The 12,455-nt window shown below is 37.3% G+C and overlaps 1 protein-coding gene across 2 annotated transcripts; it reads right to left on the bottom strand.

Moving 5' to 3' along the window:
- Window positions 1-3,955: 3,955 nt before the first annotated feature.
- LOC112144370 (transcription factor Adf-1) lies at window positions 3,956-8,121 on the bottom strand. Of its 2 annotated transcripts, none has more exons than XM_024268886.2 (5): window positions 7,395-8,121; window positions 5,244-5,455; window positions 4,916-5,158; window positions 4,421-4,705; window positions 3,956-4,326 (listed from the first exon to the last, which is right to left on the bottom strand). In XM_024268886.2, exons 2-5 carry the CDS (start codon window positions 5,371-5,373, stop codon window positions 4,091-4,093), a joined length of 894 nt encoding a protein of 297 aa, XP_024124654.1. In that variant the 5' UTR covers window positions 5,374-5,455; window positions 7,395-8,121; the 3' UTR covers window positions 3,956-4,090. The 2 variants fall into 2 exon arrangements, with proteins under 2 accessions (XP_024124654.1, XP_024124653.1); XM_024268885.2 differs by having other exon boundaries at window positions 7,907-8,121.
- Between the last annotated feature and the right edge of the window lie 4,334 nt (window positions 8,122-12,455).

Genomic DNA, 12,455 nt, shown 5'->3' with positions numbered 1-12,455 from the left:
ATATATATATATATATATATATATATATATATATAATGATGTTTTGTCTACTTAAGTTCTTATTTTTTCCGTATAAAAAGACACCTTACAACTTCTTATTGAATAAAAACGACAAATAATTTATTTATTTATCAATCACCGACAAGTCTTCATTAAATTCATTAAAAAAATAAAGATAATCTGTGTGAAATGTTTTTTACAACTCTGAAAATCAAACTTTAAGTATTTTTCAAAGAAGAAAAAACCTAAAACTTGCACTTATTAAAGCTGATCAAAATATATATATTTTATAATTTGATTTCTTTTATATCAGAAGTTAATTTTTTTTAACTCTTTTATTCATTGGATATGAAGGTGTGATTTGATGCAGTTTCTAAAAGATTAAATCTGTCATGCAGACTTGAAGAGTGCAAACAGGTGTTCCTCAGTGGTTTGTGTTTCTGTGGCTGTGTGGTTTGTGTTGTTGTTTTTGATAAGAACGTTATTTACTGTCCTCATCAAGAAAAAACACATGTTTGCCCATTCCCTGGATATTATCCCTATACTGTATATCCTTCATCTGAAAACCTTTAGATAATGTGAAGATATCCATCCTAAAAGGATGTTTGAAGCTTATAGTTTGTATGAACCAACAGCTAACAGTGTTAAAGCTGCAAAGCAAACACACACGCAGCTGCAGGAAATCTAACCGCTTCTCATTAAAATTTCTATACAGAAAACCACAGAAAGCAGATTCAGATCTGCCGCTGCATCAACCCTCTTTCTTCTCTCTGGAAAAATACTGTTAGTTTCATATGAAGTTAATTAAGTAATAATATTGCGTTCAATTAGTTTAACGGTATAAACAAATTAGAAGCTTTTTTAGGGGAGTTTAATACGATTATCCAGTGTGAATGTAGGGAAAAGTGTCACAATTAATTTAAACAAGAAAATAGTCCAAGAAATGTGTGTTCTTAAATCCTTTACAGTGTAATAGAAGACTGAATAAAGAAAGGAGCATTTGACTGAGATGAAAGGATGAGATTTGATGGAGAGAAAAGAGGATCAGAAAACAGTCAGTCAGCATGTTTGGAGTTGGTGGATGCTCCCTTGTTTCTGAGGATCATCAGCAGAGAGAGTCCACAGCAGTACACCAGACTCTTCACTATCAGCACTGTGTACAGCAGGCAGAGCAGCTTCACCCTGCACTCAGACTGGAAGGACAGCTTCACCAGGTCCAGAGGAGGAACAGAGGCTGTTCCCTCTGCTAGAATGCTGGAAGATGCTGGATGGGATGTTAGAGCTGCTGTGGACATGTCAAATGGCCCTATTGAAAGTGTGTTGAAGGAGTTCCACAAGGGTCCGTACTCTGACTAGTCTTGTTCTCATTATACATTAATGATCAACCAGAGACATGCAAAAACAGCAATATAAAAATGTACAGTTGAAACCAGAAGTTTACACACACCACATAAAAACACACATATGTTTTTGTTTTGTTTTTTCTCAATGTCAGACATGAAATAAAAATAAACTTTTCCTGTTTTAGATCAATTACAATTAACAAAATTATTTTTATTTACTAAATGTCCAAATAATTAGACTAGGTTTATTTTTGATTTTTTTTTACTTTTATCAAAGTTAAAATTTCACATACACCAATATCAATATGCCTTTAAGCAATTTGATAAATCCCAGATGATGATGCGATCTCTTTGAAAGCTTCTGATAGGTTTATTGACAACAATTAAGTTAATTAGAAACACACCCGTGGATATATATTAGGGGCGAATTTGAAACACACTTGTTTGTTTGTAAAACATCATGGGAAAGTCTAAAGAAATCAGTCAAGATATTAGGAAGACAATTGTGGATCTGCATAAGACTGGTTCATCCTTGGGTGCAATTTCCAGGTGCCTGAAGGGGCCACGTTCAAGCATAAACATAATTTGAATGTCCAGACATCATATCGCTCAGGAAGAAGACGGGTTTTATGTCCCAGAGATGAACGTGCTTTGGTCCGATATGTCTAGAACAACCCAAGGACAAAGGCAAACGATGTAGTGAAGATGCTGGCTGAAGATGGTAAGAATGTGTCGTTCTCAACACTGGAACCAGTACTGTATAGACACGGGCTGAAAGGCTACTCTGTCAGGAAGAAGTCATTACTCTAAAAGAAACATATAAAAGCCAGATTAAAGTTTGCTGATACACACGAGGATAAAGGCTTTATTTTTTGGAAACATGTCCTGTGGTCTGATGAAACTAAAATTGAACTGCTTGGCCACAATGACCATCGTTATGTTTGGAGGAAAAAGGGGGAAGCCTGCAAGCCTCGGAACACCATCCCAACTTTAAAACATGGGGGTGGCAGCATGATGTTGTGGGGTTGTTTTGCAGCTGGAGGGACTGGTGCACTTCACAAGATAGATGGCATCATGAGAAAAGAACAGCATGTGGAAATATTGAAGCAACATCGGAAGACACCAGCCAGAAAGTTCGAAGCTTGGATGCAAATGGATCTTACCAAATGGACAATGACCCAAAGCATATCGCCAACCTGGTTACAAAGTGGCTTAAGTATAACAAAGTCAATGTTTTGGAGTGGTCATCACAGAGCCCAGATCTAAATCCTATTGAACATTTATGGTCAGAGCTGAAAAGCTAGGTACATTCAAGGCGACCTACAAACTTGACTCAGTTACGCCTGTTCTGTCAGGAGTAATGGGCCAATGTTCCTACCAAGTCTTGTGAGAAGCTTGTGGAAGGATATCCAAGACATCTGACCCAAGTACTGCAGTTTAAAGGCAATGGTACCAAATACTAATGAAATTTATGTAAACTTTTGACTTTGATAAGTGATTAAAAACATGTCTAAAAAAACCCCTGACATTTAGTAAATAAAAATAATTTTGTTAATTGTAATTGACCTAAAACAGGAAAAGTTTATTTTTATCTCATGTCTGACGGTGAGGGAAAAAAAATATGTGTTTTCATGTGTATGTAAACTTCTGGTTTCAACTGTATATAATAATAAAATCCTTAATGGACATGCACCTGCTCCATTAAGACAATATATTAAGCTTTACTACATTTAAGAATCAACTTAAAATTTGGCTTCTATCCCAACAACGCACACACTTTTGATGAGACCGTGTCCCGCCACTAAACTGCATGAACCTGCACATGTAAATCCATCCAACCATGTCAGTGTTGGATGCATAACCTATTTTGATTGTTTAAATGTTTTAAGATAGTGTCTGTTTGCATGACATGTTCAAAATATGTGTGACTAGTGCTGAATTTTTTTCTTGGCTGCACGAACCCTGAGGCAAATGGTTCCTGAAGCAGCTATTTCTGCAAAAATCACCGCTCCTCCAGGGGATGGATCAAATTTGGAGAACACATTTCACGTACCTCGATGTATGACAGGTACTGGGACTTCAACATTAATTTTAGATACGTGCGACAACATAATCCAGCCTTGGATGCATTTAAACTACATGCGGGCGAACCAGCAGTGTGCATCTTGACTGCACATATTACACAGTCTACATGAATTTCCATCACTTTTACAGTTGGTCGTACATACATACAGGTTAATAACATCAGTGATGGTTTAATTTTAATTTATCACTTTACATGCAAGTTCTTGATAAACTGTGTAGAGACTACTATATTTAAGCTATTTGTATTTTTACTATTGTATTTATGTGTTTTTGGTGTGGAAATTATTTTTGCAGCTAACACTGGCACATTTACAGAAATGTTCATTAATGTCCCTGTTCAAATAAATTCTGTATCAAATAAATACATTCTGAGTACTGCAAATATTAACATGGTGATGGATCAGGAGCTGATAAAATCCTGTTAAAAGACCATTGAGAACGGTTTTACAAAGGATGAAAATATAGTTTTGGTGGCACTTCAATAGCTTGATTTTCTCTTCTTTTTTTAACACTGAAATTAAAACTTATCTAAATAAAAAGTGACTTTTTATTGACCTGATTGAAAGTAAAATAAAGTCAGTCATATAAGAAACCACAACAATATAATTTTGTACAAAGTCAACCCCACAATATACATGAAAAAAGTATATATATATATTAATTTACATTGATTCAGATACTGCCTCGAAGACAAGACTGTGTATTTTTAACTTTAAAGCCCCTCTCCTGACGGGAGGGAGGACGTCAATCATTGGAATTATACTTTTGAGAAAAAGCTCAGTATCCGACATAGGAGGTAGAGGGGGGGGAGCCGGTGGCCCGGCCTGCAGAGCTCGAAGGATCTCTCTGTCTAGGTTCAGAAGCTCCTCCTGAGATCTTTTCCTCTTTTTTCTTGATCCTATACAACAATAAAAAACAGATCATCAATAACTGGGATGATGGACATGACACAATCAAGTCTTTTGAAAGCCTAAACAAACACTGTCACGCACGTATGGATCCAGCAGCAGTGGAAGACCCTGGAGAGGAGAAATATCCTGCAGCAGCAAACGGGCCTGGAGAGGGGGATTGTCCAGCACCAGCAGATGGACCCGGAGACGGTGATTGTCTTGCAGCGGTGGATGGGCCTGGAGAAGAGAAATGTCCTGCTGCAGCGAATGGGCCCGGAGAAGAGGAACGGGCACGAGCAGATGAAGGGCTAGAGGAAGCAGTAGCTGGTCCCAGCAGAGACTCCTGCTCTGAGAACGGGGAGCTGGGCTCGCTAAAGTCAGCGATTGCTGCAATAAGAACAATGCATAATTTCAATAGCATATATTTTACATCATAAAGGGAGGAGAGGAAGAAATTTCATCTGTGCTTTGTATGCCCTGTACTCAGCATATTTGACAAATAAAAGCCTACTTGACTTGATAATTTAATTTTAAAGAATGACTTTAAACAATAATATTTTCCTTAACAATTTAAATAAAAAAGCTGTACTTGTGCACCTGATGATGCTGCTGCTGTTTCTGCCTCGGGATCGTACTCCCCCGTTCTGTCCTCCAAACTTGAGTCCATGTTCCCACTCATCTCCCGCGGGGAGAAGAACGGGTCCAGGAAGGACGGGACAGCAGAGTATTTCCATCTTTTGCATGGACCTCCTTCTGAGCTGTTCCTTCGTTCCAACTCCTTCCTCTTATCCCTCATATAGCGGTCTCGAAGACTCTTCCACCTTTTCCTGCACTGATCCGCTGAAATAATAAAAGGTTATAAGCTAATGCTAGCACCATATGCTACATTATAGGCAAAAGAGATCAAAATATGCAAATAACTTACGTGGTAATCCAACCTCCTCCGATACACTATTCCAGGTTTTTTTCCTGACAGCTCTATCCCGATACATGACTAGTTTGGAGTCATATAGTTCTGGTCTGGCACAAACCGCAATGATTAATTTCTCCTCCATAATCAAATTTCAAATGGATGGCACGGTCCTGATTCCAAACCCAACACGGACTCCTTTTTCCAGTCAATTGAAGATTGGACTCCTAATATTGATGATTAAAAAAGTCTTGTGAATCAGAAACAACTGTGCGAAAATATGAAAAGGCTCTAAGCCAGGGGTGTCAAACTTCACACCTTGAGGACCGGTCCCCTACATATTTTCAAACCAACCTGCCATTGGCTAAACACACCTGATCCAGGATATCAGCAGCAGGCAAAGCAGGATTTCTTAAAAACCAGTAGGAGGCTTGACCTGGAGCCCAGAAGTTTGACACCCCTACTATAGGCTGTTTTAAGATACATTTTCAGGATATGAAAGGGCACAGCAAAGCTTAATTAATTTTTTTTATATTTAGTAAAGTAATTAAAAATTAGTTTTTAACATATGTTAGAATACAGATGTGATCACTCTTATTCTTAAAACAAAACAAATCTCCATAATTTCAAGACCATAAGTCTTAAAAAATCATCACAAACATTTAAATAATATTTTTGCAAACAGACTCAAACCAGATATAACCCAAGTAATCTCTGAAACTCAGTTAGATTTTATAAAAATGTCACTGAATTTATAATCTCTGCCTTGTTCTAGACCTGAATGACTATGAACGAAGATGGAAGGCTATTATCAGTTGTTTACAAGGCCCCTAAAAGAACACAATTTCAAGTTATAAACAGTACAGATATTTAACTTTTTTAGTATTAAATTCATTAATGCAGTTAAAACATTTACTATGATACCGCTAGTTCTGTTTGCTTTTTGCAGGGTACCTCTAAAAAGATGTAATATTAACAAATGCATAAAACAAGGTTGCCCTATTTCACTCCTTTCTTTTTATTATAGTTATCTTTGTTAATTAAACACTGACTTTGGTAACTCGTCAGTTGCAAATACCAACATTTTAACAAGCCTACTAGCTGATATAATTTTCCGACATAACCTATGCGACATCCCCATAATACTTAAAACTATTGACTTCTTTTTAAAAGCCTTGGGCCAAAACCCGAACTACCTATTAGCCACAATGTATGTAATAATTCTTATTAAATCAATTTTTAAGCACCAAGGCATGCAAATAACTAAAGACAAAAAACTGGAAAACGTCATATTTCAGACAAACTAGAAAAATGTACAACATAGTAATATTGCCACCAAAAAATTAAATTAATTTATGAGAATAAAGTTGGAAAAATTATTAGAAAAAAGCTGAAATTCTACAAAAAAAGTAGAATTATGAGTAAAAGAGACAATGTATTACAATAACAAGGGTACAAAGAAAAAGCCTAGAGCAACATTCACATTTATACAGCTTTGACATTAAACACCAAGCCTTCTGCATCTGTGAGTACATGCTAGTGTTGGGGGAGCGACAGTCCAGAGTAAACTTTTTTTCATACTAAACGCATGTTCGTAACCCTTCCGCTCTCCTTAGTTTGTTTACATTAAAAGTGGGGTCATCTGGACCCCCCAAGACAGTGCGCTTAACTTTTTTTTATCTTTGATTTTTGAGTTTCACTAATGTCCATGACTGACATAAAATCCTGTCCACCTTTGTTATGGAAGGAATCACATATCAATATGTGGCTGGAGTCATCTGGACCCCAAAGACAGCGAAAGTTAAGCATGCCGAGAATGGACACAACATAAAACTTTATTTTTAGATGCATAACCCCTACAAGGAATTGCTTAAAAAATGTTTTGGATTCTAGAAAACTGTTCTCTTTGAGATGTTAAAATTGAAGCAACTGAGCATGTGTTCTTCGAATGCATTTACTAAAGCTTCTTGGGACACTACAGGCTCCTTCCCAAAATTCCTTTCTGTAATATCATTCTCAGTGCTCTATTAATTAAAATTCTGCTGCTTTTAGCACAAAAAAGAAATGCTGCTTTCTAGGGCAGTTCATTAAAAATATGAAAATATGATAATTTAATTAACAACAACAAGCTTGTATTTCATCTGATTCCTGATTCAAAACACTTACCATAAAGACATACAGTTTTAATCTAATTTTTCTTTAAATATTTTTCCTAGCATGAGAAAAAAAATACTACACAAACATGCTAAAACCACCCAAAAACATGAGTTTCATTGGAGCGGGTCTTTAAGGACAAGGACATCAATTTGGAACTGAATTTGAACGCGCGTCAACGAGGGCGGTGTGAACGTAGCTCAGAAAAATGCTCAAGTGTTGCGCCACATGTTTTCCACTGAACGGTGTGAAGCTCAATTCAAAAGCACAGTGGCCGTTTGGGCATCACACAATACAAGTATTTGAAATTATAAAAAAACTTTCAAGACACAAATAAATAGGCTTAATGGGCACTTATAAGAAATGACTTCATTTCGGCCACAAATCCCGGTTAAAAGCAGCCCCGTTAGCAAATTAAAACGTTATGTTTAGATGCAGCTGTGCTAGCTTAGCGTTAGCATTATTTGGTTAACACCGCGTCGTATTTAATGATAAAACACAGAAACCGCGAACGCAAAACTAACCGAGGAGCCGCTAAATGTTTGTTCTAGTCAGCTTGTTGGTTGGAACGGCAAAATGTTTCGGTGAAATAGTATATCTTGATGAGAATACGCTGTTTCAAACATTGCCAGCTGCAACCATTATGGCTGCACCGAAGGGGAGCAGCCAGGAAGCGGAAAGTCTTCTTCTTCTTCTTCTTTCAATGTTTCCAGCCAGCCTGGACACTGGTGGGTGTAATGCTGCCCCCCACAGGTGTTCATTGGAAGTCAATTAAATCCGATCATACATGCCTGTTCGACTGAGAAAAAAGCAGGTCAATTTACTGGCTCGGATATATATATTAAAAAAGAAATAAAGAAAAAAAGCATGGTGTGACACTTTATTTATTTATTTATTGTTAAAATAGAATCATACAGAAACATTATATGGCAGACCAGATGAGACAAATTTGTCTCTATACTGTTTAACTGTAATGAGCCAAAATGGTTTTTGATCTATATCACAGCAGATTGAGTAAAAAAAAAAAGTGTATTTGTTTTCATTATTTTAACATGTGGAAATGAAAACAACAATAAATATACACATACTGTAAAGTATGATTCAGATTTATAATTAAAATATAATTAATTTATTTCCAGCTATTTAGAACAGTAGTTCTGTTGTTGCTTTTAAGTAGCTGCTACATTAAAGATTGAAGTGGCTTGTCGCATATTTGTGACAACAGGCATTAAGGGGTTAATATACAGCAACTCTATTTAATCACCATACATTATTACTATGTTTTGATGATTTTGTATCTTGTTTTATTTCAGATTCTCATCACAGATAAATCCGTAGAGTGGTCTGAATTCATACTAGCTATCAGAGACAGATTTGTGTCTAAATATTTCCAGTCTGCTTTTTTCCAACTTTAGGTATAACAGGTCTGTAAGACAGTATTGAATATGACTGTTGTCAAATGTATATAATCTTAAAACTTTTCTCATTATAATTTACTGAAGACATTTTCCAGTTTCAAAATGAGTCTTAAGATTATGTGTTTGTGGATTGAAAAATCTCATCAGTTTAGTTTGTTGCTGTTTTCATGTCTAAACCATAACAGTCATTATGTGTTGAATGGATCAGAGCAGGAACCTGTTCAGACAGAGGGTCATCTTAATGGTGATTTATTATTAAACTGCCCATCGGCTCCAGCTGGATGACCACAGACTCTTCATGCATGAAAGTCCAGATGGAGATTACATTATTGAATTTTTACATGTTGAAAGTTCATTAACATGAGTCTCATTCATCAATGGGGTTGTGGTTCTACTTTTGGGTTGGGTCCAAACTCTAAAGATCTTAAATGCACAATCCAAACAACAAAACAAGGTGAACTTCACAAGGTCCCTTAGAAAATCACAGAGTTCAAGTCTTTTTCTTTCATTTCAGACAGATGCTTGTATGGATGTGTGATCAATTTAAACTCAAAGAAACAGACTGAATCAGGAATGTCAGACTGATTTCTGCACTCATGGATATTATAAAGTGATGACTAGATTAATTATTTTTACTGTAGCAACATTTGGATAAATCAAAATGATGGTTGTCAAAATTGTATCACACTTTTTTTCAATTTCTTCTTTGCTTTCTGTCTTCATTTGAAGCCTGAATCCTTTTTAAGGCTGCATGGTAGTGTGGCAAAGTCTGGGGGGTTTGGGTATAACCCAAAAGGAAACAATGCCACCCCGGAATGCAGGGTCCGGGGAACCCAACGGGCAGTCCTGATAAAGGACACGTAGATTCTTTCCCAAGCAGCAAAGATGTGGTTCCAGTTCAATAAATAGTTTTATTAAAAATATATATATATAAAACCAATGAAAACAATCAAAGCTAAAAAAATAAAAACCCTACTGGGGGAAGCTAGGCTTATTGGCAGAGCGCTGGGCGTACGAGGGGAGGAAAAACAAAATGAAATAAAAATGGATTGCACCCCACAGTGACATGCACATACACACGCGTGAAAGGGAATGGACCCACACCAGGAAACACAACAAGCCTCCACTGTCGTCGGCCAACACGCTCTGCCAAGCACTTCCCTGAAAAGAAAAATAAAACCAGTAAGTAGGGCAACCATGCACACCTTCACACTCACAAAATTTAGTAAAAGTTCTGAAACAAAAAGGAAAGGCAACCGTCCATAAAGTCCAGGGGTGCGCCGGAGGCCTGAAGCCGCTGAGGGGGAGGCGGTGTCCAGACAGGGCCTCAGTTTGGCCGCACAGCACTGGAGCAGAAACCAACAAAAAGATAAAAACAGGCAAAGCAGGCAAAGCAGCCAAAGCAGCAGGGGCTCACGGTCTGACCCTGTGGAGGACAGGCAGGGGATCAGAGCAGCACATTCACTTTAAAACACAGGGTGAAGGGCCATACGCATACCGTCTATCCCATAGATATAATAGAGAGTAGATGCCGCATCGACCGCTACTTCCCATTGGCGCTGACGAACCGCGGGGCCGCCATCTTGGACCGGTCGCCCTCTCCACTTGTTGTAATCTGTTTGACAGGCGCAACGAAGAGTCCTCGCGCTTAATCGATCATAACTCGCTGAATACTCAACCGATTATCAAAATGTTTTCTTTGTGGCAAACGTCATACATTTAGCTATGATCCAGTACACATGGGTTGGCATAATTTATAATTTATTCTGGGCTTAACAGTAATAGAAGCAAAAAATAAATAAAAGACTCAGCTATTTTAATATATATGAACACATACAGTTTTATTTTAGAAAGATAAAAAGAAAGATACAAATATAATATATGCAATATATTTACAGAATTATAAATCATATATTTTTAGAGAGGGAGATAGAGATAATCAAACTCGGTCTCATATTTCTAATATATAGATAGAAATTAATATAATATACTTGTAGAATTATAAATAATATATACATATATTAGAAAGAGATACTCAAACTCAGTTTTTATATTCCTTATATATAGATAGAATATAAATATAATATATGCAATATAATATACTTATAGAATTATAAATCATATATAGTTTTTAGAGAGAGAGAGAAACTAGGGGAACAAGAACATGACAAACCATTAAACCATATTTACAAAATGTTCTTGAAAGTTGGACAAGCTAAAACCCTTGGAAGAGCACTTCTTTACAGAGCCTCTTCCTTGTGCTTCCTGACGGAATAATCTTTCAGTCTCACGGTCTGACCGGTCCGGTCAAAATCTTCTGGCTTAAAATGTTCACTGCAGAGCACAGACGAGTCAGTTGCAGTGAAGCCTTCTCTCCTTAAGGCCACTTCCCACTTCTTCCTCACATCTTTTTTGGGAAACCTTAAAATCGAAATTAAATAAAAGACAGAGAGATTCAGAAGAGTCTACACAAACATGATATAGGTGATAAAGGAAGTCAATCTTGTTTTCTTCATTCTTCTTACAATTTAATTCCTAGTTTTCAATTTTCTTTCTACATTTTTTATTCAATTTTTTCTATTTATTTCATTCTTCAAATTTATTAGAACGTTTTGTTTTGTCAACAAAATAAAAATTTCACATTTCTATTGATGCTAAACCAAGAAGCTAAAATCATGAGTAAGTTTCTTTGAAAACTATTCTGTTCAGTTTTTCCTATTTGCAAATCAGTGAGCGAATGTCTGTCGAATATCCAATATCCAACTAACTTTACCTCGGTAATCAGTGGAGTGGGATGGCAATGAAAGATATTTAATACCAGTTATATTTGTTTTATTTCTACTGTAGCATTGTTGTGCCACTTTTATGGAATATATGATTTAAAAAGTCTCAGTTAGCCTTCATAGCTGATTGAACACCAGCACTAGATAGCTACGTTAGCTGTCAAAGATTCCACTGGTGTAGATAACAACACAGTAAAAATATAGTCGATTCCCTAAATAAAACCAATAAAAATGTTCAAACTTACTTGTGAAAGGTAATCCCCCGATCCCTGGCTTCAGTAGTCGGCCGATTTGAGCAGGCATATGTCGCACAATGCTCAGGCATCTTGTGTTTGTCTTCTGTATTTTTGTTTGTTTTGGCGACAGGACGACCGGTCCAAGATGGCAGCCGCAATTCCTGCGCTCCAGCAGCCGATGCGGCATCTACTCTCTTATATGATATCTATGGTCTATCCTGCCAAATCACATGCTCTCCAGGTGCAGTGGAGAGGGACCCTGGTGCTACAGGTCCATCACCAGGTTTCAGGTGCCCCACTGACTGGGCCTGGAACCTGTAGCACATTGCGGCGTCCCCTCGTCAGAGTGCAGTGTGCAAGTACAAAGCAATTCTGCCCTTTTATTGGCTCCACCACACCCCTTTGGCAATCCCCTGGATTGCCAACACCTGTGTAGCAGGTGCAGCATTTCATCCTGCTACAGTAGTGTAGCTGTTCGCACTTTGGCTTAACTGTGAAATGGCTGTGGGTGGTTCATATTCTGGCTGGATGATGTGGTGTATACTTATATGTTGGCGGGTTCTTAATGTCACAACGGCATTGCATGGAACCTGGACTACTGAGCACCGCATTAAAGTTCTCAATTTCACCGATGAA

The sequence above is a fragment of the Oryzias melastigma genome, linkage group LG17 (genome assembly GCF_002922805.2).
Source record: "Oryzias melastigma strain HK-1 linkage group LG17, ASM292280v2, whole genome shotgun sequence".
NCBI lineage: Eukaryota > Metazoa > Chordata > Actinopteri > Beloniformes > Adrianichthyidae > Oryzias > Oryzias melastigma.
The sequence above is the reverse complement of the archived record's forward strand: the minus strand, read 5'-3'. Positions and strand labels throughout refer to the sequence as shown.